General features: G+C 69.8%; 1 protein-coding gene across 2 annotated transcripts; it reads left to right on the top strand.

Moving 5' to 3' along the window:
* Positions 1 to 1,090: 1,090 nt before the first annotated feature.
* On the top strand, positions 1,091 to 27,117 carry INF2 (inverted formin 2). Of its 2 annotated transcripts, XM_080658441.1 has the most exons (23): positions 1,091 to 1,209; positions 11,947 to 12,346; positions 13,499 to 13,614; positions 13,682 to 13,841; positions 14,240 to 14,273; positions 15,443 to 15,584; positions 16,091 to 16,232; positions 16,412 to 17,191; positions 17,599 to 17,744; positions 17,830 to 17,891; positions 18,358 to 18,460; positions 18,590 to 18,675; positions 19,018 to 19,118; positions 19,672 to 19,742; positions 20,222 to 20,329; positions 20,547 to 20,617; positions 21,334 to 21,454; positions 21,807 to 21,971; positions 22,056 to 22,158; positions 22,305 to 22,466; positions 23,365 to 23,991; positions 24,409 to 24,465; positions 26,300 to 27,117. In XM_080658441.1, the coding sequence occupies exons 2-22, from the start codon at positions 11,956 to 11,958 to the stop codon at positions 24,462 to 24,464; spliced, it is 3,747 nt and encodes a 1,248-aa protein (XP_080514567.1). In that variant the 5' UTR covers positions 1,091 to 1,209; positions 11,947 to 11,955; the 3' UTR covers position 24,465; positions 26,300 to 27,117. The 2 variants fall into 2 exon arrangements, with proteins under 2 accessions (XP_080514567.1, XP_080514568.1); XM_080658442.1 differs by lacking the exon at positions 24,409 to 24,465 and having other exon boundaries at positions 26,300 to 27,099.

Raw genomic sequence — 27,117 nt, 5'->3', positions numbered from 1 at the left:
CTGCTCCTCACCTGCCCCCCATGCCCCGCACGCCCCCCACCTGCCCCCCACGCCCCTCACCTGCCTCCCACCTGCCTCCCACACCCCCACGCCCCGCACACAGCAGGCCTGCGGGGAGACAGTCCAGACAGATGAGCCTGGAGACCCTTCGTGCCTGCTTGTTGGTCTCACGCTGTTACAGCCTGCGAGGCCCTGGTCTTGTTTCGCAGATGGGGAAACTGAGGCCCCGCGGTTCCCGTCCCGTCGGAGCCCGAGGTCATACGCTGAGAGTGTGAGCGCAGCCCTCAGGGCAGGCCCGGACCTCCCCGTCAGACTGGCACTGGGCATCTGCCCCTGGTGTGCTGGCGGGGCCTGGCTTCCCACCTCCTGAGGGGAGCCCCAGGCTGGGCAAGGCGGGGGCATGGACAGGGTGCCACCACCAGGGGGCAGGACAGGAAGAGGAGGTGACAGAGAACAAGGCCTCAGGGCTCAGGGCTGGGGAGGGGGGCAGGTGCAGCTCCCTCAGGCCTTCTGCCTGCAAACACACCCCCCACCCCGCACCCCGTCCATCCTGCCCAGAGACCAGGGAGCCCACCGCGGCAGTCAGGGAGGGCTGCGCGGAGGAGGCTGCGGGGCAGGCCTGGCTGATCGGGGATGCTCTCCAGCCCAGAAGCCCGCGAAGAGCCATCTTCCAAGAGGAAATCTCAGCTGGGAAGTCGCGATCAGCTGGCTGAGCAGGGGTCCCACGTGGGGACCGAGGGAAGTGAGCGCCTGGAGGAAGTGGGGGCGCGCAGTGGAGAGCAGGAAGGGGCGGACAGAGAAGTCCCAGGTGGGCGGAATATCTCCAGTGTGTCCGCCGCCCCCCACCCACCCCCCACCCCCCTCCCACCCCCCAGGAGCCCGGCCCGCAGCGGGGAAGGGGCGGATCTCCGCGGGAAGCCGGCCGGGTATTTATACTCGCGGGAGATCCCCTAAAAACACCCCGAAGGCGCGCCCGGCGACCCCCTCCCGGCTCCGCCCCCGGCCCGCGCTGGCTCCCCACGTGGCGGGGCGGGGCGGGGCGGGGCGGGGCGGGGCAGGGCGGCGCCTCCCCTTCCTCCGGAGCCCGAGCCCGCGCCGAACCGGCCGAGCCGAACCGTGCGGAGCCCGCGGGGGGCCGCCGTCCGCAGCCCCCGCCCCATCGGACTGAGCTCGGCCGCACCCCGAACCCCTGGCCGCCGCCCCCGCCCAGTAAGTTCGCGCCCTCTGGGCCCCCAGGAGCCGGGGTGGGGGAGACTGAGTCCTGGAGGGGAGGGTGCCTGGGGCTGTGGGACGGGGTGGGACCAGCGACGCGTGCGCTCCGTACGCCCCCAAAGCGCGCCGCCCGCGGGTGGCGGGGTCAGGGGTCGCCGGGCTGGGCTGGGACTCCGCCCGGTGCCGCACCATTTCCCCGCCTCGCGGCCGCCACATCCTGACCGTGAATCAGCCGCAGTTGGGAAAATAAACTTCAACTGGGGGTTCGCCGCCCTCTGGCCCCGCGAGGCGCGCAGCCTGGGGTCCCCCTGGCCTGTGCTGGGTCTGTGGCGGCTGGAGCAGGTGGGCGCCCCCACAGGTGCCTGGGGAGCAGGCTCCTGGGAGGGGCTGGGAGGCGAGGTGACAGGCTGGCCTTTGCTCCCCAGCCCCTTCCCCGCCCCCCTTGCTGAGGCAACCAGGAGGGACTGGACCTCAGGAGTAAAGCTGGGGTGACCGCCGATCGGGGGAGGCTGTGACCCCAGCCTATTGCCCCAAACCAACCCGCCAGGGGCCAGAGTGGCAGAAAGGAGGGCACCCCGAGTTCCTTCCAGCCTGCCCCGCCCCCTGCTTCCTCTGGCAGTGGGACCTGGCCGGGACGCTTGCCTCAGTTTTGGGGTCAGTGGCTCAGGCGGGGCCCTCCTCCCTGGGGCCCTGCAGGGGAGGAGGCAGGGACTCAGAGCCCGTGCCCGCACAGGGCCAGCGGGGGGCCTTTAGGGAGCGGCCCCGGTGGTGAGGACTGGGGGTCTGGGTCTGAGGCGTCTCCCTGTCCCCACCCCCCACAGGTCAGCAGTCGGTGCAGTAGGTGTCCCCGACCGACCGACCGCTGACCAGGCCCTGCCCTCCCACCCGCTCCCTGCAAGCCCCCTGCTCGGGGCTGTCGGTCATGAGGGCCCCAGGCACGAGGGGTGGTGCTGGGGTAGGGGACTGAGGTGGGCAGGTGGCTGCCTTCCTGCCCCCACCCAGGAAGCCTGTCTGCCTCCCCGCCCCCCCCTCCCCCGGGCCCTCACCGCGGGGGGCCCTCTGTGGAGGTGCTGATGGGCTGTCACCTCAGCTGGGAAGCTACCTGCACACACCAGCTCCTCCGGGACCTGGAAGCTCCCGCCTTAAATAGACTTAATAGACTTCGCCTTCCATCAGAGAGCACCCGTGTTCCAGGGTGCAAGTTAGCTGGGAGAGCTGCGGGAGGGGTGCACATAACTGGGGCGCGCCTGTGGGTGCTGCCTATGGGGGTGGGTGCTGCCTGTGGGGGCGGGTGCCGTCTGTGGGTGCAGGGCGCCATGCAGCCAGCCTGGGGCGGGGGTCCCTCTCCGGGCCAGTGGCCTGGGTCCGGACCTGGAGGTGGACTCAGTCCCTGACTTTTGAGGGTGCCCAGGGGAGGATCGGGAAGACGGGTGAGGCCTGACTGTCCGCTGCCCGGCCCCTCCCCCCACCGCAGTGTGGCACACAGCAGGCGTCTAATCGTTGCCTGGTTCAAGGCCCCGTGGACACAGTGCATTGTGGAGGGCACGCTTACGTCTGTTTCAGGACGGTGGTCAGGAGTGTGTCTGGGGGAGACAGGCCAGGAGGGCGGGGGGTGGGGGGTGCGGGGGGGGGTTGGGGCCAAGCAGGAGCCAGTGTGCAGGGCCGTCCCCAGGGGGTGGAGCCAGGCCTGGGGACCCCATGTCCAGGCTGAACAGGCTGGCTTCATCCCTTTGTGCAGGAGGGAGTGCATGGGAGGGGGTGAGCTCCCCGCCCCCCGAGGTGGGAACAGCATCGACCCGGCGGCTTCCTGTTAGGGAGCCCCACTCCCGCCAGCCTCATCCCGTAAGGGGGGTCCTGCCAGGCCCCCTCCGGACGCCGGGCAGCCTGAGGCCGCAGGGTCTGTGGGCATGGCCGTCCCCGCTGCCAGCCCAGAGGCCACGCGGTGAGGGGAGCTCCTGGTGACCGCACCTGCCTCCCCCGCCAGGCAGGGAGGGGGCAGGAGGGCCTGTCCCCGGCGGGGGGGGGGGCACAGCTGGTCCTCTCAGCACCTCCGCCTCCGAGGCGTGATTCAAGGAGCTGCTCCGGCCCCTCTGCCCGGCGCACCTCAGCCCCGAGCCTGGTCTGTCCACATCGGCATTCGCACCCGGCGCCCCGAGCGGGGGCCCGAGCTGAACGGACCTGCCGCCAGTCTGCCCCGGCCCCCGCCCTCACGCCTGCCCGCCGCCAAGGGTCGGTTATGGTGACGGTCACGTTTCACGGGTGACCTGTGACCTGGGGGGGCCGGGTTACAGAATCAGTGCCGCCGTCTTGCAAGAGGCGTGTATAAAGCCCCTACTGTGTGCATAGCCTTCGCAGCTGGGCTGGAGGGTGGTGTACACCACACTGGCAGGCAGAAGGCGCTTGGCCGGCTGGGGCGGAGCCCCTAGAGCCCGGCTGCCCCCCGCCCCTCGTCCCCACTGTGGTGCCCGGGCCCCGGTGGAAGGAGGGTGGGCTGAGGGTCAACAGCTCCCGTGAGGCTGGGCCCAGCTGAGCCCACAGGGAGGCCGAGGCTCCCGGGAGGCCAGGGCTGTGGAAGGAAGGCCTCAGGAGAGGGGAGGGGGCAGACTTCCCATTTTCTTTTTTTTTTTCTTTTTAAATATATTTTACTGATTTTTTACAGAGAGGAAGAGAGAGGGATAGAGAGTTAGAAACATCGATGAGAGAGAAACACCCATCAGCTGCCTCCTGCACACCTCCCACTGGGGACGTGCCCGCAACCCAGGTACATGCCCTTGACCGGAATCGAACCTGGGACCCTTCAGTCCGCAGGCCGACGCTCTATCCACTGAGCCACACCGGTCAGGGCAGTTCTCATTTTCCAGTTGGCGCCGCTGAGTGCCTCACATGGAGCCCAGTGCGGAGGCTCACCAAGGGCACGGGGTCCGAGGGGAGGGCCAGGCGGCCAGGTGTCCCTGCACGGCCCCGAGCCTGCCCTCGGCTGCTGTGGGCGGAGGCCAGCCCCTCAGCTGTGCCCAGCCAGTGCCCGCCCCCCCTACACACACACAGGGAGTCCCCGCAGACCTGGCCCGTGGGGCAGGGTCCGCCCGTCCCTGGACTTGATCTTGGCCTTTGCCAAGTGTTGGTGGGCCCCTGCCCGCGTGTGAGCAGCCTCCACCTCCCCATCTGTGCCCGGTCCCCCGGTCCCCGCTCCCCGGATGTGGCCTCGGCGTGCAGCCTGCCTCCCCCGCCATCCACGTCCCGTCCTGCTTTTGCTCCAAGCACAGCTCCCGGCCGCCCGCGCACAGCAGCAGAGGCAGACATCTGCTCCTCCCCCCCCCCCCCCCCCCCCCCCGGTGGGGGCGGCTGCTCCCCAGCGCACAGCCCTGATCAGCGGGGAAGGGAGCCCGGTGCTCAGATGGAACCCTGCCACTTTGAGGGCACCCTGCCCATCTGGTACTGCTAGGCTGCCCCACCTGGGGGGGGGGCGGTGCAGAGCGATGGCATGGTAGGTCGGCCAGAACAGACACCCCCACGTGGGACCCAGGGGGTCCCCTCGGAGAGGAGGTGTGGGAGCAGCCAGGGAGGGGCCGTGCTGGTGATACGGGCGCGACCGACTCAGGCTCCCTGGAGTAGACCCTCGTGACCATTTTACAGATGAGGAAAGTGCGTCTGGAAGGGGCCTGCCCCCCCGCATTTCCCCTCCCCCCCGCCCCCGCCGGGCACCCAGCAAGGAATGCCACCCGCATTCAGAGCCAGATGCTGAGGACCTTGCTGGCCCGGTTGGGTCAGGCTCCTGGCGCTGCCCACGTGGGCCCAGCAGCCTGGGGGTGGGGCGGGGTGGGGTCAGCATCCACATGCTCATGCCCCTTGGAGGATGGGATCGGGGCCCGCAGAGCCCGGTCTGACCCAGAATCTGAGCTGCCTGCCCCCTGCCGGGCCGGCCCTGACCACAGCCCCTGGCAGTGCCAGGTTGTGCGGCCGAGGCCCTCCTCCCCTTCAATCTGCTGCTTTGTTTTCTCTGCCCGGGGGCAGGCAGCCTGGAGCTGGGACACGGGGCCGGCTGGGGGCAGGCAGCCTGGAGCTGGGACACGGGACCAGCTGGGGGCAGGCAGCCTGGAGCTGGGACACAGCCTGGAGCTGGGACACAGGGCCGGCTGGGGGCAGGCAGCCTGGAGCTGGGACACGGGACCGGCTGGGGGCAGGCAGCCTGGAGCTGGGACACAGCCTGGAGCTGGGACATGGGACCGGCTGGGGGCAGGCAGCAAGGAGCTGGGACACGGGACCGGCTGGGGGCAGGCAGCCTGGAGCTGGGACACAGCCTGGAGCTGGGACACAGGACCGGCTGGGGGCAGGCAGCCTGGAGCTGGGACACGGGACCGGCTGGGGGCAGGCAGCCTGGAGCTGGGACACAGGACCGGCTGGGGGCAGGCAGCCTGGAGCTGGGACACAGGACCGGCTGGGGGCAGGCAGCCTGGAGCTGGGACACAGCCTGGAGCTGGGACACAGGACCGGCTGGGGGCAGGCAGCCTGGAGCTGGGACACAGGACCGGCTGGGGGCAGGCAGCCTGGAGCTGGGACACGGGACCGGCTGGGGGCAGGCAGCCTGGAGCTGGGACACAGGACCGGCTGGGGGCAGGCAGCCTGGAGCTGGGACACAGCCTGGAGCTGGGACACAGGACCGGCTGGGGGCAGGCAGCCTGGAGCTGGGACACAGCCTGGAGCTGGGACACAGGACCGGCTGGGGGCAGGCAGCCTGGAGCTGGGACACAGGACCGGCTGGGGGCAGGCAGCCTGGAGCTGGGACACAGCCTGGAGCTGGGACACAGGACCGGCTGGGGGCAGGCAGCCTGGAGCTGGGACACAGCCTGGAGCTGGGACACAGGACCGGCTGGGGGCAGGCAGCCTGGAGCTGGGACACAGGACCGGCTGGGGGCAGGCAGCCTGGAGCTGGGACACGGGACCGGCTGGGGGCAGGCAGCCTGGAGCTGGGACACAGCCTGGAGCTCCACCCTGGCACCCGGAGGCCTAGAGCGCACACACCTCAGAGCCTGTCTCGGCCAGTCCCTTCTCCCTGGGCACTGAGTCCTCGGGGCCGGGAGCGGCCTTTTCTGAGGGCTAGGGGGACCAGGAGGGATGCTGGGCTCCTGGGCGAGGCGCTGCAGAGCTGCCTCTGCTCTGGGGGAGGGGACCCAGCAGCGTCCTCCCTGCGCCCTCGGAGCCAGTGGGGGAAGCTGTGGTCGGGTCAAACGCTGACCACTGTGGGCCCGCCAGGCCCTCGCCCTGCCCGCCCCGGACCACGGGTCTGCACACATCACTCCCTCCAGTGTCCGCTGTCGGAACTGACTCAGCCACGCGGGGCCAGCGGGCACTGCCATCCTTGGGCCCGTGCCGCGCCCCAGGCTGGGGCTGCCAGGCTCTGCCCCCAGGGCGTTGGAGGTGCCAGGCCCTTAGGAACTCGCCCCTGCCCTGTTCCTGTGCAGCTGGGGAGGCCCGGGCCCCCGCGGGTGACAGCGGGAGGCGAGGGCAGAGGTCGCTGCCAGCCCTCAGCGCAGGTGGAAGCGAAAGCCGAGCTTCCTGGCGAAGGCGCCTCCACCCTTCCTGTCCTCCCGCTGCAGGGCTTGGTCAGCCGCGGGGGATGGGGGCGCTCCCAGCCCGTTCCCAGGAAGCAGCGCCCCCTCTAGGGCTGCACCAGGAGGACCCCTGCACGGGGCAGGCCCGAGGCGGCGCCGCCCACCCCCTCCAGTGCTGTTTCTCGTTTGCCCAAGTCCTTTGCCCACCTCTGTGCCTTCCAGCTTCTTCTCCCCTAACCCAGGCGGGTGGGGTGCATGGAGGACGTGGCTGGGCCAGGCCTGGCCACAGCGTGTCTGACCTGCTCCCAGATCCTGGGGGTCACAGGGGGCCAAGCCCTGGCCTGGCTCATCCCTCAGCTCTCAGCCCCGCCAGCCCCTCCCCCTGCCCGGCTTCCTGTCTGTGCCATGGAGACCCCCGCTCCTGGCTCCTCCCTGAGCTGGGGCAGCCGCTCCGGAGATGTGTGGGTCCTCTTAGCTCTGTCTTCTCTCTCGTTCTAATTCTGAAAGCGACCATATTCACCCGATGCAACCTCGGTTAGTGTGTGTGTGTGTGTGTGACATGTCCTAGTCCCCACGTGTGGTGCCCAGCTCGTGCCCTGCTCCTCATCTCCGTGGTAACTGGCATCTCCGTGGTAACTGGGCACTGCGCCCACCACCTCCACCTGGGATGAGCCTCTCAGGTGACCCACGGGTCAGTGAGGGCTCGCCAGGGCTCAGGCCTGGTCGGGGAGATGACACGGGTGCTGAGGCTCAGGAGCCGGGATGGTGGGAGGAGAGACACGGGGTTGTGGTGAGGCCGTCTCAGCCTCGGGGCCCGGGCTGCCCCCGAGCGCCAAGAGCTTCCAGGAACGAAATCCAAGGGTTGCCAGGCAGTGGAAAAATTTGGGTTCCTGGAGGAGCTAAAAATAGAGTGGCAGCCCCTGCTCCCCGTTCCGGAATTCCCGCGCCTGCCATCTGCCCGCCCACCCCGGGGGAAGACAGGTTCGCGCTGCACCCGCCCGCGGGCCCAGGGCCTAGAGGCACCCAGTCCTGTGAGCGCGCTGGCAGGGCCACCCCTGAAGCTGCCTCCCACCCCGGCAGCCCCCTCCCTCACCGGTGCCCATGGCCCCAGCCAGCCCTGCCCCCCCCACCCCCCGCCCTGGTCCCCTGAGCCCCTCTGCCAACACTGGCAGGGATCCAGGAACAGAGACAACACCCCCTTCCCAAGGGGCCCACCTCTGGCCCCTCGGCGGCTTCCCCATCCCACCAGGCTGCCCACAGCGAGGTAGGCCTGTGCCCAGGACACAGCTCCGTGCCCCATGCCAGCCTCAGAGGCTCACCCCATGGCTCAGTTTCTCCATCTGCACAGCACAGACGGAGTAGCAGGTCTCTGAAGTCTGGGGGGCCCAGCTTTGACCCTGTCTCTCCCCGCCCCCCCCCCCCCCACACACACACCCAGCTTGACAGACAACCACCAGGCAGGGCGGCGCCCTCTGGCCTCCTGGGAGTCCCCGCAGCTGCCCAGGCATGTGGGCGCCCAGACGGAGGTGCCGGGATCGCCGCGCCAGCCTGTGTCCCCGGAGGCGGCCAAGTGTCCTGTCCGGTCTCCTCCAGGCTCAGCCTCTGTCTCATTCTGGGGCACTCGGCCCGGCCTCAGGACTGCGGGTGACCCAGCACGGCTCGGAGGGAGGCCCTACCTTCAGGAGCCCTCCCGCCCCGCCCAGGGGTGACCCCACGTTATTGGTAGAAAAAGGGGAGCCGTCCCACTCAGCTCAGCCTCACAGGCTCCATCTACAACGTTCCCCCGAAGTTCCACGGGTGCAGGGGGCGGGGTGCCCAGCCTAGCGGGCAAGAGGGGGCCCTGCAGCGCCCCTGACCTGCCAGCGGGCCTGCCCCTCGGGGTGCTGGGAGCCCCGATGGCCCAGCTCCACTTGCTTCAGCCAGGCGTGCGGGCCGCCAAAGGCTCGTGAATGTGAATTCCTGCGCAGGCCCCGCCCCGCCCCGCGGGAGCCCTGAGAACGGCGCGCATTCCTGAGCTGGGCCCCGCCCCGCGGGAGGCCCCGCCCCTCCCCGCGGGAGGCCACGCCCCGCCGCGTGAGAGGGAGCCGGGAAAGTCCCGGAGGCCCGCCGTCCGGGCGCCAGGCCCAGCTGGGAGCCGGACACAGCCCGCGGGCAGGGCCGGGCCGGGCGGGGGAAGAGGGTGGAGGCCCAGCGTCCGCAGACCTGTCGCAGCACTGAGCACCCTCGCCCACCCGGTCCAGCTTCTCCACCGAACACCCTCGGGGACACTTGCTGTCTGTTTGCAGAGGGAGAGCGAGTTGTCCCTTCCGGGGCCTCGCCAGTGAGCCCTCCTCCAAGGAGCCGCCTCCCAGGGCCGGGCGTTGTCAGGGAGGGCGTCCCCCACCTCCAGAGCGGCACCAGCAGTTCCTTAGGGTGCAAGGCCTGGGCTGGTTCAGCTCCCCGCCCCGCCCACCCCCCACCCGGAGGCTTGGCCTGGGCCAGCTCAGCTCTGCCCGCTCAGCCCGTGCCCCCTGCCACCCAGATGCCCAGCTGCTGGAGTCGGCCTCCAGGGCAGGCAGGGGCGGGAGGGGGCTCTGTAGTATTATTGTGTGTGTGTTTGTTCATTGTTACTGTGTACGTGCAATAACATGCATGTAATACATGTACACATTACATTATACATGTGGATAGGTTAAAATATAGAAACCAGAGGGGTGCCCTGACGGGGCTGGGGTGCCCTGTGTGACAGTTTGGGGAGCACATTTGGCTGTCCCTGGTGGGTCCTGAGCTGGAAGAGGGGGCAGAACTCCAGAAGCCCCATCAGTTACCCATCAGCCAGGGTGTTGCCCCTGGAGCCGGAGGTCTGACTTCCTGCAGGCCCCCTGGAGCGCTGCTTCCTGGGCTGGTTCCTGCCGATGGAGGCGGCTTCCTGGCGGGCTGCCGGTCAGAGCACTATCTCTGTATGTGGCCTGGCCTCGTCCATCTCCAGCTCAGTCTCTCCTCCTGGAAACCGGCGGATGCTTCTAGGGAGGCGTGCTCTGCCCGGGACCTGCCGGTGGGCATCCCGGTGGGAGAAAGGCTGCCCCCTCCCACCTGGGGTCCCCGGGAGCTCACTGACCTGTCTGGACACCGTCCACACCACCCCCTGGCCAGCGGAGCCCAGCGCACGCTCGCTCCCCGCCCCCCGGTGTCCAATGGGCTTGGCCAGCTGTGCAAGCGGCTCCAGGACGCAGAGCAGAGGGTCTTCGTGGGCCGATGGGATCGGTCACCTCCCCCCCCCGCCCCCCGCAGACCAAAGGGACCCCCTAAGTGGGGTCTTTCCGGGGAGTGAGCCATGGCCGGGGACAGGGGCACTGGGCAGGGCCGGGGGGGTCCAGGCGACACTGGCTGTCCAGCTTTCCTGCATCCAGGGGCTCTTGGCCACGCAGGTCAGCTGGGAGGCCAGAAGCCTGGCCTGGGAGAGTTCTGTCCGCTCAGCCTGTGCCAAAGAAGCAGGGACTCGGGCCAATGGGAGCCAGGAGGGGAGGGCCAGTGTTGGGCGCCTCTTTAAACAGCAGCACCCCAGGGGGTGGCCCTGTGCACGCTGGGGCCCGTCTGCCGTGCGCCTCACAGTGCTGAGGCCGCCGGGGGGACCCGGGCTGCGGCCATGAGGAGCCAGGAGTGCGTGCGGGGCAGCCCGCGGCCGGGCCTGGCATGGGTGGGCAGAGGCAGCCGGAAGGTCTTGCGCATCTGGGTGAGTGGACGGTGCGGGGCCAAGAGGGCTGGGCCTAGGAGGGGGTGTTGTGAGCACCCCAACACCCCCTTTGCTGCCTGTCGGATGCTTCCAGCGGGCTGGTGTGCCGGAGGTGCAGGGGCGGAAACGGAGGCTCCGATGGGGCAGGGACTTGGCCAAAGTCTGTCAGCACGGGCCAGAGCTGGGCGCCCACACAGGTCAGCCAGGCCGCCTTGCGGGCGGACCCCGGGGGTCCCGAAGGGCAGTTGGCCGGGGGGGAGGAGGCGGGGCTGCCTCCTGGGAAGACCCACAGCAAACAGGAGGGACTGCTGAGATGCCGGGCCCGCAGGCGGTGCTCCGTGCTCCGTGCTCCCAGCAGGCCCCGGGGTGGGTTACCGGAGCCCGAGGGAGGACACCCCCCCACACACCCAGGCAGAGGGCGCGGGGCCTCCAGGAGGGGCAGGCAGCTGGGCTCTCGTCCCGGCTCAGCCTCGGTGCCCTGCCTGACCTCGGACGGCCCCCGCTCTCCCCTCTCCCCGGTGCAGCCGCTGTAGAGCCGGCGAGGCCCCGCGGCTCCAGGGCCCCCTGGGGTCCGGGCTCATTTGGCTCTGCCATTTCCAGCTCTGGGGCGGAGGGCACATGGCCTGGCTTCTGTGGGTGCCCCCCCCCTCCTGTAGAGTGGGGAGTACACTCCTGCCTCAGGGTGGTGGGAGGCTGAGGGCTGGGGGTGGGCAGTGCCGTCCCTCGGGCTTCTCCCAGCGGCTCCACACGGCCCTTCTCAGCCGCTAAATATAAGACGCGAGCCATACATGGCTGCAGGAGAGCGTGGGCCGCCCCTGCCCTTCGGGGCCAGTCCCCAGGGGCTGTGGCTGAGGACAGCGTCGCTGCCAAGGGTGCCAGGGAGGGGGCGGGGTGGTGGCGATCACACAGAGGCATGTGCTGGGGGGACATTCTGGGCTGGGTCACACGGATCCGGGTGACCTCCGCGAGCAGAGGGCCTGGGGCGCCCGGTCCTCCACCCGCACGCAGGTGGCACACAGGCCTGCAGAACTAGGACCTGGCAGGGCTGCTCCCCGCGGGGCCCTGGTCTTGCCCAGAACCGGATGGGCGTTGTGCATGCCCCTCGAGGCGGCCCCCCAGGCCCGCTCATGCGCTTGGGGCAGCCTGGGGTGCCAGGGGCCGCACCCTGGGGAGATAAGGGCGTTCCAGACACCGCATGCTGGCTGCCTTGTCCCACCGGTCCGTGGGGTGCAGCCTGGGGTGGTTGTGAGGTCGAGGTGCACGCAGCAGGGCAGTGCTGCGGCCTCTGGTTACTGGGGCGACTCAGTCAGGAGTGGGTGCAGGAGCGCCGGGCACGGGGAGCCTGCACCGTGTGCTGTGGGGTGCCACCGGGAAGCACTGGAACCCGTTGGGTGGGTGGGGGTACCAGGCGGAGGACGCCGCCCTGGCTGGGCCCTGGCTGACCCCCCTATCCCCCGCCCTCTGGCCCCGCAGTTCGGCAAGATGTCGGTGAAGGAGGGCGCGCAGCGCAAGTGGGCGGCGCTGAAGGAGAAGCTGGGGCCTCAGGACGCGGACCCCACGGAGGCCAACCTGGAGAACGCGGACCCCGAGCTCTGCATCCGGCTGCTGCAGATGCCCTCGGTGGTCAACTACTCGGGCCTGCGCAAGCGGCTGGAGGGCAGCGACGGCGGCTGGATGGTGCAGTTCCTGGAGCAGAGCGGCCTGGACCTGCTGCTCGAGGCCCTGGCGCGCCTGTCGGGCCGCGGCGTGGCCCGCATCTCCGACGCCCTGCTGCAGCTCACCTGCGTCAGCTGCGTGCGCGCCGTCATGAACTCGCAGCAGGGCATCGAGTACATCCTCAGCAACCAGGCCTACGTGCGCCAGCTCTCCCAGGGTGAGCCGTGCTGGGCGCCCGAGGGCGGCGGGCCTCGGACGGAAAGGCAGCCCTGAGCTGCTCAGTGTGAGGCTCCGCGGCCATGCCCGGTGGCGGGAGGGCTAGGCGCACAGGGGGAGACAGCGGGGCTGGGCAGGCAGGGAGGGCTTCCTGGAGGAGGCGCCCGTTTCCCTGTTTGCCCCAAGCCTGAGACCCCCACCCCCACCCCCACCCCAGCCAGGTCACCTTGGAGCCCTGGTCCCTCCACCAGCTGCACCTCGTTGCCCCCTCTGTTTTATGGCTTTGCCCCAATTCTCCACCCAGCCTGTTGCTGGTTCAGGCTCCACTCCCCCGCGCCCCCCCGGCTCCCTGGTGTTGAGCCTCCAGGCCCCGTCCACACGGTGGCAGCTGGAGTCACGGGTCAAAAACAAGAGTCCACCCGAGTGACTGCACTCCACCTGGCTCCGAGCCCCGACCCTAGCCCCCCGAGCCCTTCTGGTCTGGCTGGCACCTGCTGACGGCATCGTCCACACCCCCCCCCCCGGCCCCCTGCACTCAGGGGTTTCTTGACTGGGGCCCCACCTCCACAGCAGGCTGCTCTCTGCTTGCGTCTGCACAGTCCTGCTCCCCTGTGAGTCCCAGCTCACTGTCACCTCCTCGTTAGTCTCAGAGGCCGACCTCAGCCTCGGGAGACCCCGAGGTCACTGTGTCCCTGGCGCCCCCCCCCCCCCCCCCCCGCCGACCTGCTGTCCGTGGGAGTGACCGAGTCCCTCCTGCTTGGGGCTCCGGGGGGCAGCGGCGGGCGGGTGCCTGAGTGGGTGAGTGAGATAGTGGTCACTTCATTCTTGTCTGACCCCGTCCAGGCCTGGCCATGCCCGTCTGCATGTAGAGTCCTCTGTGACATGTGCTCAGCGGGGCCAGGCGAGGGGCACCCCGGAACTTTCCAGGCTCGGGATGAGGCGGGAGGCAGGTGGTAGAGTTTGGAGAAGACCCTGTGGGCGGTGGGTGGGTGCAGAGCGCCCCCTGGTGTTTGCCTGCTGCCCCGCGTTCCTGGCTGAAGTGTGGCAGTTCTGGGCGGAGGCAGGCACAGGTGGGGGAAGAGCTGAGGGGGAGGCCTGGGTCCCCCACTGAGACGCCCCCTTCCCCCCCCCCCCTGCCTCCGGCCCTCGGCAGCTCTGGACACATCCAACGTGATGGTCAAGAAGCAGGTGTTTGAGCTGCTGGCCGCCCTGTGCATCTACTCGCCGGAGGGCCACGCCCTGGCCCTGGACGCCCTGGACCACTACAAGGTGAGGAGCGGGCGGGCGGGGCTGGGACAGGGCCTGGGCGCAGGCTGAACCCCCCGCCCCCCCGCAGACGGTGTGCAGCCAGCAGTACCGCTTCAGCGTCATCATGACGGAGCTGTCCGGCAGCGACAACCTCCCCTACGTGGCCACCCTGCTCAGCGTGGTGAACGCCATCATCTTGGGCCCCGAGGACCTCCGCGCCCGCACCCAGCTGCGCGGCGAGTTCATCGGTCAGCCCCCTGCGCTGCGCCCCGGGAGAAGCCCCCTGCTCCCCGACCCCCCACTGGGCCCCTGAGGAAGGCTCCATTTCGGGCCCTGGAAGCAGCCTGACCCCCCCCAGCTGCTCCCTTCATGGACAGGGGCCTCGGGACCCCGGACCTTAGCCCGGAGGCTCTCGGTGGGAGGTGGGGTCCTGACCCCGGTCCAGTGGTGACAGGGACCACTGGACAGTCACCACCGAGTGTCCCCCGAGAAGTCTCCCTCTGAGCTTCCTGCCCGGGGCGCCCTGTGGGAGTGGCGGGGACCCTCCCACTCCACGCTGGCGCTCGGGGTGTCGGGAGGGGCCCAGGGAGGGCGTCCGAGGTACAGTGACTGGAGGGGGGGCCGCTGACCCGCCGTCCCTCCTCAGGGCTGCAGCTGCTGGATGTCCTGACACGGCTTCGGTGAGTCCCCGGCTCCTGCTCCTGCCCTGCCACCCCCTGGCTGCCAGGCAGCGCCTCCAGGGGGGCGGGGGGCCCGGGGCCCAGTAAGAGCCCAGCCCAGGGGTGGGCAAACTTCTTGACTCGAGGGCCACAGTGGGTTCTTAAACTGGACCGGAGGGCCGGAACAAAAGCATGGATGGAGTGTTTGTGTGAACTAATATAAATTCAAAGTAAAGGAGCGGAGGGGAGAGCAAGAGAACCGGATAGAACAGCCGGATCTGGCCCGCGGGCCGTAGTTTGCCCACGGCTGGCACAGCCGTTCCTCCCCTGCCCTGCGGGCTGGGCAGCTGCCCCTAAAGCTAGGGCTGCCACAGGCAGACAGGACACCAGTTAAACTGGCTTTAGACAGACAGCGTGGCTGTAGTGTAAGCATGTCCCAGCTGGTGCAGGGACGCACTTAGGCTAAAAACCATTCATGGTTTCTCTCTTTTTCATATATGTATTTTTATTGATGTCAGAGAGGAAGGGAGAGGGAGAGAGAAACATCAGTGAAGAGAGAGAATCATGGATCGGCTGCCTCCTGCACGCCCCACCCTGGGGATCGAGCCTGCCACCCGGGCCTGTGCCCTGAGCGGGAATCGAACTGTGACCTCCTGGTTCCTAGGTCAGCGCTCAGCCACCGAGCCACACCGGCCAGGCCGTTCAAAGTTTCTCTGAAATTCCATTTTAACGGGGCACCTGGGAACCCACAGAGCTGAGAACCTCCATCCGAGGCCTCATCGGACCACTCTCCGGGGTGTCAGCTCTGGGTGGGGGGACCCCAGGAGGAAGAGGGGAGGCTGGTGTGACTGGTGCTGAACTGGCCCCCAGGAAAGGTCTTTGGGGTGCTGAGAGGGCCTGCCCTGCCGCTGAATGCACAGCTCATTGGCCAGACTAAGATGACTGGCAGGTCCTGGGCCCAATGAACAATCGAGCTCCCCTGCTCTGGCGGAAGCCCTACCCCCCACAGTGGACGCGCCCCCCCCCCCACCCCCACCCCCGTCCCCCTCAGGTGAGGTCTGGTTGCTGACCTCCCAGCTCCCATCCATGAGCCTCTGCCCCTGACCCTGCCGCCCAGCCCCACGGCCCTCGCCCTGCCTGGGGTGGCGGCTGGTGGGGCTCTGGCTCAGCCGCCCGGCCCCCCGCCACAGGGACCTGGAGGACGCCGACGTGCTGATCCAGCTCGAGGCCTTCGAGGAGGCCAAGGCGGAGGACGAGGAGGAGCTGCTGCAGGTGTGCGGGGGCGTGGACATGAGCAGCCACCAGGAGGTCTTCGCGTCCCTGTTCCACAAGGTGGGCCCCCCCCCCCCCCCGCCCGTCCCCCTCCATGACTTCGCAGCGGGGCAGGTCTGGAGCCAATCGGGGAGCAGCCAGAGCTCCGGGGGCGGGCCAAGGCCAGGGCTGCCAGAGGAGGCTGTGTGGTCCTGGCCCAGCGGGCTGCCACCAGGAGGGGCAGAGGGCACCTCAGACCCAGGAGGCCTCGCCGGCGGGTCGCCGTCCTTCGCGGCCGCCGTGGTTCTCAGACCAGGGCCCACGTCCCCAGTGGCCACCAGAAACAGGAGACTTTGGGTTGTCCACGTGGGCAGGGATGCTGCTAAACGTCCCACAATGCACAGCGCAGCCCCACCCAGAGAGCCGTCCGGCCCAAGGGTCTCCCGGGAACCTGCGGCAGGCTTGTCTCCAGGGCCCCTGTGAGGCACAGACGGTCATCAGGGGGACGCTTCAGGCAAACCGAGGCCGGGGGTGGTCAGCCCGCCCCGGGAGGGCGTGGCCGCTGACCGCACCCCTCTGCCCGCCAGGTGAGCCGCTCCCCGGCGTCCGCCCAGCTGCTGTCCGTGCTGCAGGGCCTCCTGCACCTGGACCCCGGGCTGCGCCCCAGCCAGCTGCTCTGGGAGGCGCTGGAGCGCCTGGTGAACCGGGCCGTGCTCCTGGCCAGCGACGGTGAGCGGCTGCCCGCCCACGCTGCCTTCCTGCCCGCCTGGTGGGCACACACGGGGGTCTTAGATCGTGGGGGGGGTGACCATCCTTGACCCCTGACCTGCGACCTGCCTGAGGGAGGGGGCCACGCCTTTCCGTCGGCCTCTGCCCGCCCCCTCTGACCCCAGCGGTCCCCACCGCAGCCCAGGAATGCACCCTGGACGAGATGGTCGAGCGGCTCGCGTCTGTCAAGAGGCGGCCCTGCCCGAGCTCCCTGGACAAGGCCCACAAGAGTGTCCAGGCCAACCTAGGCCAGAGCCAGAAGGGCAGCTCCCCCCAAAACATGGGCGCCCCAAAGGCAGGTGTGGAGGGCCAGCAGCCAGGGACCCTCGCTGGCCTGCGGGCTGTCAGCGTCCAGAGTTCGAGCAGCGAGCAGACAGCGGCCCTGGAACCACAGAAGCCCACCCCGTCCCTGCCGGCACCCAGCTCCCCCAGCTCCCCGGCCCGGCCCCCTCCCCCTTCCCCACCTCCCCCCCCACCCCTGCCAGGTCTAGCGACCTCATTCCCCCCACCCCCACCTCCCCCTCCACCCCTACCCCCACCCCTGCCAGGTCCAGCGACCTCATTCCCCCCACCCCCACCTCCCCCTCCACCACCCCCACCCCTACCCCCACCCCTCCCAGGTCCAGCAACCTCATTCCCCCCACCCCCACCTCCCCCTCCACCCCCCCCATTGCCTGGCCTGAGTGGGACCCTACCCCCTGCACCTCCACCACCCCCGGGCATGGGGTGCCCGCCACCGCCCCCGCCCCTACCGGGCTTTGCTGCCCCCCCTGCCGTGGGCGGCGTGGAGGAGACCATTGTGGCCCACGTGGACCACAGCCTGGGCTCCGCCCGGGTCCCCAGCCACCGGCAGGTCACCCCCCCGACACTGCGCATGAAGAAGCTGAACTGGCAGAAGCTGCCGTCCCACGTGGCACAAGGTGAGGACCGGGGTCCCACAGGTGGCTTCCCTCCTGGGTGGGTGGGGAGGGGGGGGGCCCTGCTGTCAGGGGAGCAGGGTACTTGTGGCACGGGTGCTCCTGTCCGGGCCCCGGGCCGGGGCAGTCTGTCCCTGCTCTGGGCTCGGCCCCCGTGTGGTCCAGGGCGGGCGGGGACAGGAGCAGGTCAGAGGTCAGCCGAGCGGCCCTGCCCTCCCACACACCTTTGAAGCCGGTGGGCGTCTGATACCCCAGCCCTGCCCTGCTCAGGGCTGCCCTGGGTGCTCGTCATCCTGGGGGCCAGGGTGCTGTGGGCTCAGAGGTCACAGCCAAGGTCGGCGGGAGGTCGGGCTGCCTGCTGCCTGGACCGGGGTGAGGCCGGGGCGGGAGCTGACGGGCCTCCCCCGCAGAGCACAGCTCCATGTGGGCCTCGCTGGGCAGCCTGGGCGCCGAGGCCGTGGAGCCCGACTTCTCCAGCATCGAGCAGCTCTTCTCCTTCCCCGTGGCCAAGCCCAAGGAGCCGGCGGCGGCCCCGGCCAGGAAGGAGCCCAAGGAGGTGGGGCCTGGGCCTGGGGTCTGGGAGTGCCCCCGCTGCCCCCCGCTGCCCTCGGGGACCAGCTGACGGGCGGGCTGTTTTCCAGATCACCTTCCTGGACTCCAAGAAGAGCCTGAACCTCAACATCTTCCTGAAGCAGTTCAAGTGGTGAGCTCAGGGTCGCCCCCTCCTGGCCGGGCCCCGCCTCCCCCGCTGTTCACCTTGGGCTCAGCAGTGCCCTCTGCAGGCCGCCCTGGGCGGTGCGCATCCCGGCTCCGGCCAGACAGTGGGGTGATAGCCAGGCTGCCCCAGCTGGGGCCCAGGAGACCCCAGTCCAGGCTCCCTGGGGAGGCAGACCCAGAGCCCTGCCCGCCCCCAGTTCCTCCCCGCAGGAGCCCACAGGCCGTCCCCTGGGTGCTGAGCAGCCGCCCAGAGGGGAGGCACAGGGTGCTCCGGTGCGGGCGGGCGGGGGGCTCACCTTCTCTGTGTCCCCGACCCCACGGGTGTGGGAGGAGCCCCCGGTGTGACCAGAGGTGACGCGGGCCGAGGGCTGCCCCCGCCTTCCTGGCAGGGTCTCTCTTCCACCTCCAACCCGCCCCCCCCCCCCGGCCCCGCCCGTCCTCTCCCCCTGCAGCTCCAACGAGGAGGTCGCCGCCATGATCCGAGCGGGGAACACGGCCAAGTTTGACGTGGAGGTGCTCAAGCAGCTGCTCAAACTCCTTCCCGAGAAGCACGAGGTCAGGGGGGGCAGCGCCCGCGGGGGCTGCTGGGAGGGGGCGGCGCCTGCAGGGGCTGCTGGGAGGGGCCGGCCGCCCCCCCTGGCCGCCACACCCACGCGTGGGCCTCCCCCCCCCCACCTACCGCAGATCGAAAACCTGCGCTCCTTCACGGAGGACCGCGCCAAGCTGGCCAGCGCCGACCAGTTCTACCTCCTGCTGCTGGGCATCCCCTGGTGAGCTGGGCCATCCCCGCCCCGTGCCCACCTCACTCCTGCACCCGGGCCATGGGACCTCCCAGGGGACCTGAGGGCTCAGCAGCTCGGGGGGTAGGCGGGAGGGGTGGGGGCAGGGCCCCTGTGGCCTCCCTCAGAGACCCCAGCCATTCTAAGAGGAGGGATGCCCCCAGGGTGCTGGTCAGACAGCCCCTTCCTGGGCCCCGCCCAGACCTGCTGAGGCCCAGCGGAGTGTGACCTGGAGCAGGGGCGGGCGCGGGACCCCAGCTCGGTGCCCGGCGGACTGCGGGGCCGGGGCAGGGGTGTGTCAGGCCGGGCCCTGACCTCCCGCTCTGCCCCCAGCTACCAGCTGCGGGTGGAGTGCATGCTGCTGTGCGAGGGCACGGCCGTGGTGCTGGACATGGTGCGGCCCAAGGCCCAGCTGATGCTCAGCGCCTGCGAGAGTGAGTGGGCCCGCAGCCCGGGGGGGCCACCCAGGCGGGGCCGCCAGCCCCTGCACCCCAGCATCCAGACTGCCCCTGAGGGCGCCTGTGGGTGCTGAGCCTCCTCATGTCACAGACCACCCGCCCCCCCCCCGGCTCTGAGGCAAACTCTGCGTGTACACGTGGGCACGCACGGGTCCATGCGTGTGCACGCAGACTCACACGCAGACACAGGTGTGTGCACGCGGACTTGCGCACGCACCGCCCTCTGAGTGAGGAGTCGGCGGGGACCGCTGCAGCCCTGGCCCCCGGGTGCCGCTCACTCCTGCCGGGGACACAGCAGTGGACGCCCATCTTGGGGACGGGGCAGAAGGGACACCCTCTGGAAGGCCCCCACCCCCACCCCCGGGCCCTGGATGGTTTGCTGAGAACCAGGGAAGCCACAGGTTCTGGAAGGTTCCGCTCCGCGTCCTCCCCCACGGCTGTGGGCTGTGAGGTGGAGGTGGGCAAGCACTAAGGGACCCACCTCCTGAGCCCGAACCTCCCTGAGCCCCCCTTCTCCCCCGCCCCCCAGGCCTACTCTCCAGCCGCCAGCTGCCCGTCTTCTGCCACCTGATCCTGAGGATCGGGAACTTCCTCAACTACGTGAGCGCTGCGCCCCCTGCCCCGTCCCCACCCTGCCCCACCCCTACCCTGCCCCATCCCTTATTCTGCCCCGTCCCCTCCCCTGCCCCGCCCCACCCCTGCCCCATCCCCACCCCTACCCTGCCCCTGCCCCTGCCCCATCCCCACCCTGCCCCACCCCACCCTGCCCCTGCCCCATCCCCACCCTGCCCCGCCCCACCCTGCCCCGTCCCCACCCTGCCCCACCCCACAGCTACCCTGCCCCATCCCCTATTCTGCCCCGTCCCCTCCCCTGCCCCGTCCCCACCCTGCCCCACCCCACCCCTACCCTGCCCCATCCCCTATTCTGCCCCGTCCCCTACCCTGCCCCACCCCACCCCTACCCTGCCCCACCCTGCCCCATCCCCACCCTGCCCCACCCCTACCCTGCCCCGTCCCCACCCTGCCCCGCCCCACCCCACCGGGAGGCAGAGAGACTCACTCCCTCCTCCTCCCTCCAGGGCAGCCACACGGGGAACGCCGACGGCTTCAAGGTCAGCACGCTGCTGAAGCTCACGGAGACCAAGTCCCAGCAGAGCCGCGTGACGCTGCTGCACCACGTACTGGAGGTGGGCGCGGGAGGGGCCTCGGGAGGGGCCACACCCTCGCTGCCCCAGCCCCAGCCCCAGCCCCGCTCGGGAACCTCCCACCTGGGCCCCTGCCTCCCCCACCCCCTCCTCCGGTCCCCGAGGTCCAGGCCCAGGGGAAGGGTGGGAGGCCTGGGCACGGGCCTCCCCAGGGCCGGGCCGGGCGGCCACGGCCACCTCCCTGGATCCGGTGTTGCAGGAGGTGGAGAAGAGCCAGCCGGACCTCCTGCAGCTGCCCCGGGACCTGGAGCAGCCCGCCCAGGCGGCCGGGTAGGTGCCTCTGCCCCGCGCCGCTCGCCAGCCAGGCCCTGCCCGTCCGTCCGCACCAGTGAGGGGCTGGACCAGGCCGGTCGCAGGCTGTAGCACCACCCGGGACCCCCAGCAACGGCTGCCCCCCACACCTGTCCCCCATGACCTAGAGCAGGGGTGGGCAAACTTTTTGAGTCGAGGGCCACAATGGGTTCTTAAACTGGACCGGAGGGCCAGAACAAAAGCATGGATGGAGCGTTTGTGTGAACTAATATAAATTCAAAGTAAAGGAGCGGAGGGGAGAGCAAGAGAACCGGATAGAACAGCCGAACGGGCCGGATCCGGCCCGCGGGCCGTAGTTTGCCCACGGCTGACCTAGAGGGAAACTGAGGCCTGAGAGAGGCCAGGCTCACGAAGCTCAACCCCTGAGCGGCCCGCATCCCTGCCACCACCACTGTACAGACGGGGCCAGGAAGGGGGGTGCATTCGTGGGGTCCCCACCGCCTGCAGGGGCAGCTCTGGGGGCAGCGGGCTGCCCAGCTCCGCGCCCCCTGCTGCGGCCGGTTCTCTGGTCCTCACCTGCAGGCCCAGCACCTGCTGTGGCCGGCGCACCACCTGTCCGCCCGGCCGGCCCAGAGCTCCCACGTGCTTCTGGCAGCCTCGGGGTGCAGGGCGAGGGCCCCTCTGTCCAGCGAGGCCGGACATCAGCTGTCACCTGACCCCGCCCGGCCTTTCAGGATCAACCTTGAGATCATCCGCTCCGAGGCCAGCGGCAACCTGAAGAGGCTGCTGGAGATGGAGCGGAAGGTGGCGGCCTCCGAGCCCGAGGTGCGGGAGCAGTACACCCAGCGCCTGCAGGCAAGTGCGCGGCCGGGGGAGAGGCCTCCATCTGTGCTGAGTGTGGTCTCTGGGCGTCCGCCCCGCCTGGGGTGCCTTCGGGAGAGGAGAGGCCGGGCGAGGCCGGTGAGGGTGGGGGAGGACAGGCCTGGGGGGGACCCTGCAGCAGGTCCCGGTCCCAGAAGGGGTCCTGCGAGGAGCCCCCCTGAACCCCAGGCCCAGCACCCAGAGCCCCGGTCCTGCACAGGGACCGCTGTCTGCAGGCCTGGCCCTCACCCTCCCGCAGCCACGGGCCTGGGCCGCCGCCCTGTGCCAGCGGGTCACCTGCTGTGGGGCCTCCCAGGCCCTGACCGTGTGGTGCCCGTGCCCCCAGGCCAGCATCGAGGCCTCCCAGGCGCTGGAGCAGGTGTTCGAGGCCGTGGAGCAGAAGAAGCTGGCGTTGGCCAACTACCTGTGCGAGGACGCCCAGCAGCTGAGCCTGGAGGACACGTTCAGCACCATGAAGACCTTCCGGGACCTCTTCCTCCGCGCCCTGAAGGTGGGCCCCGCCCCTGCGGCCTCGCCGAAGGGCCTGTGGGGTGATGGGGAGGCGGGGGTCACGGGCTCCGTGTCTGCCCCGCAGGAGAACAAGGACCGGCAGGAGCAGGCGGCCAAGGCCGAGAGGAGGAAGCGGCAGCTGGCGGAGGAGGAGGCGCGGAGGCCGAGGGGCGAGGACGGGAAGCCTGGTGAGGCCGGGCAGGCGTGGGGCTGGGACAGCCTGAGCTGTGTGGCCACAGCCCTCCTTCCTCCAACCGCCGTGGTGTCTGCGCCGCCCCGGGGGTCGGGGGGCTCTGGCCCTGCGAGCCGGTGCCTGAGGGTCCTGGGTTCTCAGTCAGGAAGGGAGGCAAGAAGCAGGAGGAGGTGTGTGTCATCGACGCGCTGCTGGCCGACATCAGGAAGGGCTTCCAGCTGCGGAAGACGGCGCGCGGCCGCGGCGACGGGGAAGGGGGCAGCCGTGCGGCCGCTGCAGGCCCCCCGCGGGACGCTGCGCCTGGTGAGACCCTCGCCTTCCTCTTCTGCTTGCTTCCCGCCATCCCTGCCTGTGCCATCCCTCGGCCCACACCTCCCTTGCCGGAGTTCTTGTCCCAGCATTACAGAGGGTTCAGCAATCTGGAGAAAGGCTGTGCGTAGATTAAATAAGAATCCAAAGACGAAAGATAATTTTGAAAGGCATTGGGGGTCAGAGGAGCTTCAGCTAAAGGAGCTAAAGATTCTAAGTTCTTACTTCTTACTTCTTCCTGTCTCAGGACCCCTGCTTTTTATTAACACAATTTGTCCTAAGGCAGGGTGGAGATAATACACTTCCAAGGGTAGGGTACAGAAGCATTGTCAGATTGGGGAAGAGCCTACAGCTGATCAGGTGTTTGGCCAACAGGAGGCAATAACATGTAGATTGAGATGCCCTGAGCCGTCTGACAGCAATCATCCTATTCAGGTTTGGGGGGAAGTGCCTTTTAGCCAGTCCAACAGGGGATTACATATGTGACTCAGCCCTTGTTGAGCCCCCAAGTTCCATCCACCTTTTGATGAAACTCTTGTAATGATGACATGCTGGAAGTGGCTTCCGGCACTCCCTTCCTCCGGGAAGCCCTCCCTGACCTCACGAGGGAGCCCTCCTTTCCCCTGGCCGCCCTGAGAAGGGGACGGCGGGAGGTGGGGCTAGAGGCCACTTGCCCAGCCCCGGGGGCCCATGGGCAGATGCCCTGTGGACAGGCTGAGGACGCCGAGGCCGGGCCTGCCCTGTGGGGCCCAGGCTTGGAGGCCACCAGGGAAGCTGAGCTGGAGGGGGCCCCCCACACACACACACTCAGACTGTTCCCGAGGAGGGTGCCCTCAGGACGCTGGCCACGCCCTGCCCTCCGCCTACACGTGCTCCGTGCTCCCGTCCACAGTGGCCTCCCGCGGCCCCCCAGGAGGCCCCAGGGGCGGCACCAGCGGCTCGGCCTCCGGGCCTGGTCTCGACGTGGTGGCAGCCAGGCCGTCCCAGGACTGGGACCTCACGGACGCCACGGCCCCCAGCCCGAAGCCCCCTGCAGACCCGTCGGAGGAGGCCGGCCCCGGGCCCCAGGAGAGGCGGTCCTCCTGGTACGTGGATGCCAGCGATGTCCTGCCCACGGAGGACCCCCTGAGCTCCCAGCCCCCGGCAGCAGCCTGGCCCGTGGTGCTGGGGGACGCGCGGGCCCTGGAGCCCCTCCCGTTCTCCAGTGAGCAGCCCCCTGGGGCCCTGGGCTCGAGCGTGGATGCTGAGGCCCCCACAGCCCCCCGGGGCGTCAGCTGGGCCGAAGCTGACAGCACAGGAGAGGGCCAAGGAGGCGGCCCTCCCGCCGCAGCGCCCGGCGGGGACGAGGACCAGGAGGACGCCGCCCCAGATTCCGCGCTGGACACGTCCCTGGACAGATCCTTCTCCGAGGACTCGGTGGCCGACTCCTCGGGGTCCGGCACCCTCCCCAGGGCCCAGGGCCGGGCCTCGAAGGGGACGGGCAGGCGGAGGAAGAAGCGCCCGACTCGGGTTCAGGAAGGTAAGGTGGGGCCCCCAGCTCGTCCCCCAGCAGGACCGGGCGGGTGGGTCCACGGGGTTCTGGGCTCCGGCGTGGGGTCCGCTGATCCATTCACGCCAGGACCCGGCCTCTCCCTGCAGCCGCAGGTCCCCCTGCCCCCGAGATGGGGGATTCCCAGGCCCCCGAGCCCTGCAGGTGAGGGGTCAGCGGTGCCTCCGCCCCGGGAGGGGCAGGTGCGGGGCACCGCCTGCTCGCTGCACCCTAACCCACTGAGCCCTGCCACGCCGCCCGCACCAGGGAGGCTGCCCGGCGGGAGGCGGGGGTGCAGCCACGCCGCAGCTCAGTGCCCACACAGCCCGGCTCTGCGTTAGGGCGCTCGGCGGGGGCGGGGGGGGGGGGGGACAGGCAGGTGAGTGTGTTTCTTTTATTTGAAAGCAGAGGTTGCCCCTGACTCTGACGATAATAAGTCTAAAAGGTTCTGTGTGATCCAGTAAGGTAGGTCCGCGCCTGCCTCGCACTAACGCTGGTGGCCGTGGCGGTGGCGTTGGTGGCCGTGGCGGTGGCGCTGGTGGCGAGGACGGCCCTGCCCGGCTGCCCAGACACTCTCACTAACCCGCTTTGCCCCTCAGCAGCACCCCACCCCCCCCCCTGCCTGGGCCGCCTGAGGGGGGCATCACCCCGCCGTCCCCGGGAGGGCAGGGCCGTGCCGTGTGGCTGCTGTCCCTCTGCTGTGGCTGGTGCGGCCTCGGCTGCCCGCTGGACAAGCAGCCTCGCGAGGGCGGGTGGACGGGGCCTACCTGGGTGCCTGCGGGAGCAAGGCTCCTGGGCGGGGGAGGGGCGGGGGCCTCCTGGGCCTGGCGAACGGGCTGAGGTTGCTCTGTGCCTAACCTACCTAATCCTGGGCTTTACTGACACCGCCCCCCCCTCCCCCGCCGCCGTGTCCCCCAGGGTGACACCTTCGCTCTGGGTCCGTCTGCAGGGCACACCCAGCCCTCCTTGGCCCTGGTGCTGGCCACTCCTGTCCGCAGGGAGGCAGGGAGGGACAGGGACAGGCCGCCAGGCACCTCAGGGGGGTCTGCAGCACCCCCTTTCTGGAGGCCGTTTGTCTGCTGAGAGCAGGGGCCTCCCCAGACCCCCTTCTCCCTCCTTTACACCCCCCTTCCTGACAGGCAGGGGCTTTGCAGGGGCCTGAGAGGCTCTCACATGCAGCCACGTGGACGGGCTGGTCCCTGCTGTGTCCTGGCCTGGCCAGCTGGGGCCCCAGTGCAGGGAACCCCGCCCCCTCCCGACCTGAGCTTAGGGCCGTCTGTTCCCCACACGCCTCCCGTCGAGGGGCCCAGGGCGCAGAGGTGAGGCCCTGCGGGCGCCAGGGAGCGGCCTCGTGGCCCCGCTGCGGGTGCAAAAGTTAGCTGCGCCTCCCCACCTACCACCCCCGTGGCTGAGGGCAGGAGGAAGGAGCCCCACTTGACAGAAAACAAAAACGTGTCTTTATTGATGTCCGAGAGGAAGGGAGAGGGAGAGAGCGATGGAAACATCCATGATGAGAGAGACGCCCCACACTGGGGATGGAGCCCGCAAACCGTGGCCTCCTGGTTCATAGGTCAGCGCTTAACCACTGAGCCATCCCGGCCAGAATCCCACTTTTTATTTGGAAAAACTTGGACCTGGCAGGAAATTGGCAAGGAGGTTAAAATGAACACCCCCAGCCTTTCACCCTGGAATGGCCCAAACTTGCAAAATACAGCAAATGGTTCCTTTTTGGTGCCCCCCCCCGCCCCCCACTTTACTGAGTGACCTCACAGTTACTTGTAGGCAGCACGGAGCTGCCCCCACCCCCCCCCCCGTGTGTCTCCCAAGCACAAGGCCGTGTCCCCTGGACCAGAGGGTGCCACGGGCATCGATGGGCAGGGGGACAGGTGGGCGGGGGTGTGGGGGGGCAGGTGGCAGGGGCCCGGGGCCCTCAGGCCCCAGCTGAGGAAGAAGGGGCAGGGGGCGTCCGGCCGGGGCAGAGTGCCTGAGGGAGCCCTGGGGAGGAGGTGGCATGGGACCGAGGGGCGTGGACGTGGCCGCGAGGGTCTGAGGCACGGAGAATGGGACACAGGACCCCACCCCCGCAGGGGAGACGCAGCCTAGACAGATGGGTGGGCGCCAGCCCCTGCCTGCCACCAGGGAAGCCTCGCTGCCGGAGGAAGGGCCGGGACCCCGGGACGCAGCCCAGCCCCCGGGGCAGTGGCGACAGAAAGACAGCTGGGGCCTGGGACCCAGCCGCGGGCACCCTGGCGCTGCCCCAGCAAGGCTGCTCCTCACCGTCCTCCTGTCCCTCCCACAGGCCTCAGGCCCAAGCCCAGAGCCAAGTGACGGCCCGCGGGCCGGCCTCCACGCCTCAGGGGCCCGGGAGTGCTGCTGAGCCGGGAGCGCCAGGGCCGGGCTGGGACTGCGCCCGGGACAACGGAGCTCGTGCCTTACCCAGCCGGGGGCGCGGGGACCGCCTGGCACCTCGACTGCCCGCCTCGCACCCCTGGACTGCCCGCCTGGCACCCTGTGGACTGCCCGCCTCGCATCCCTGTGGACTGCCCGCCTCGCACCCCTGGACTGCCCGCCTCGCACCCCTGGACTGCCGACCTGGCACCCCTGGACTGCCCGCCTGGCACCTTCTGGACTGCCCGCCTGGCACCCTGTGGACTGCCCGCCTCGCACCCCTGGACTGCCCGCCTCGCACCTCTGGACTGCCCGCCTCGCACCTCTGGACTGCCCGCCTCGCACCTCTGGACTGCCGACCTCGCACCCCTGGACTGCCCGCCTCGCACCCCTGGACTGCCGACCTGGCACCCCTGGACTGCCCGCCTCGCACCCCTGGACTGCCCGCACGCCTGGTCCTCGTGGTCCAGCTCTAACACTAGGGCCGCCCCCGCATGCACCTGGCACCCACCCGGGGAGGGGTACTGCTGGCGCATCCCCAGGCACCTCAGCTTGCACCTACTTTCCAGTGACCTGGCACCCAGATTCCTCTGGAGACAGCCTGTTACAGACCTGCCCCAAAACCACAGGAGCCAGGCGGGGCTGGAGCCCCCGATGCCCCGTTGCTCCCCAGCTCAGCCCGCTGGGTGCTCAGCTGGGCTGGAACAGAGTGATTTTAACAAAAACGTG

This window comes from Plecotus auritus (assembly GCF_963455305.1).
Source record: "Plecotus auritus genome assembly, chromosome: 1".
Taxonomy (NCBI): domain Eukaryota; kingdom Metazoa; phylum Chordata; class Mammalia; order Chiroptera; family Vespertilionidae; genus Plecotus; species Plecotus auritus.
Note: the sequence above shows the minus strand (reverse complement) of the source record. Positions and strands in the feature narration are given on the sequence as shown.

Coding starts and splice junctions, on each gene's coding strand:
- INF2 (XM_080658441.1), top strand. CDS start 11,956: ATGTCGGTGAAGGAGGGCGCGCAGCGCAAGTGGGCGGCGCTGAAGGAG. Junction 13,615..13,681: donor ACGCCCTGGACCACTACAAG/GTGAGGAGCGGG, acceptor GCCCCCCCGCAG/ACGGTGTGCAGCCAGCAGTA. Junction 18,461..18,589: donor TCCTTCCCGAGAAGCACGAG/GTCAGGGGGGGC, acceptor CACCTACCGCAG/ATCGAAAACCTGCGCTCCTT.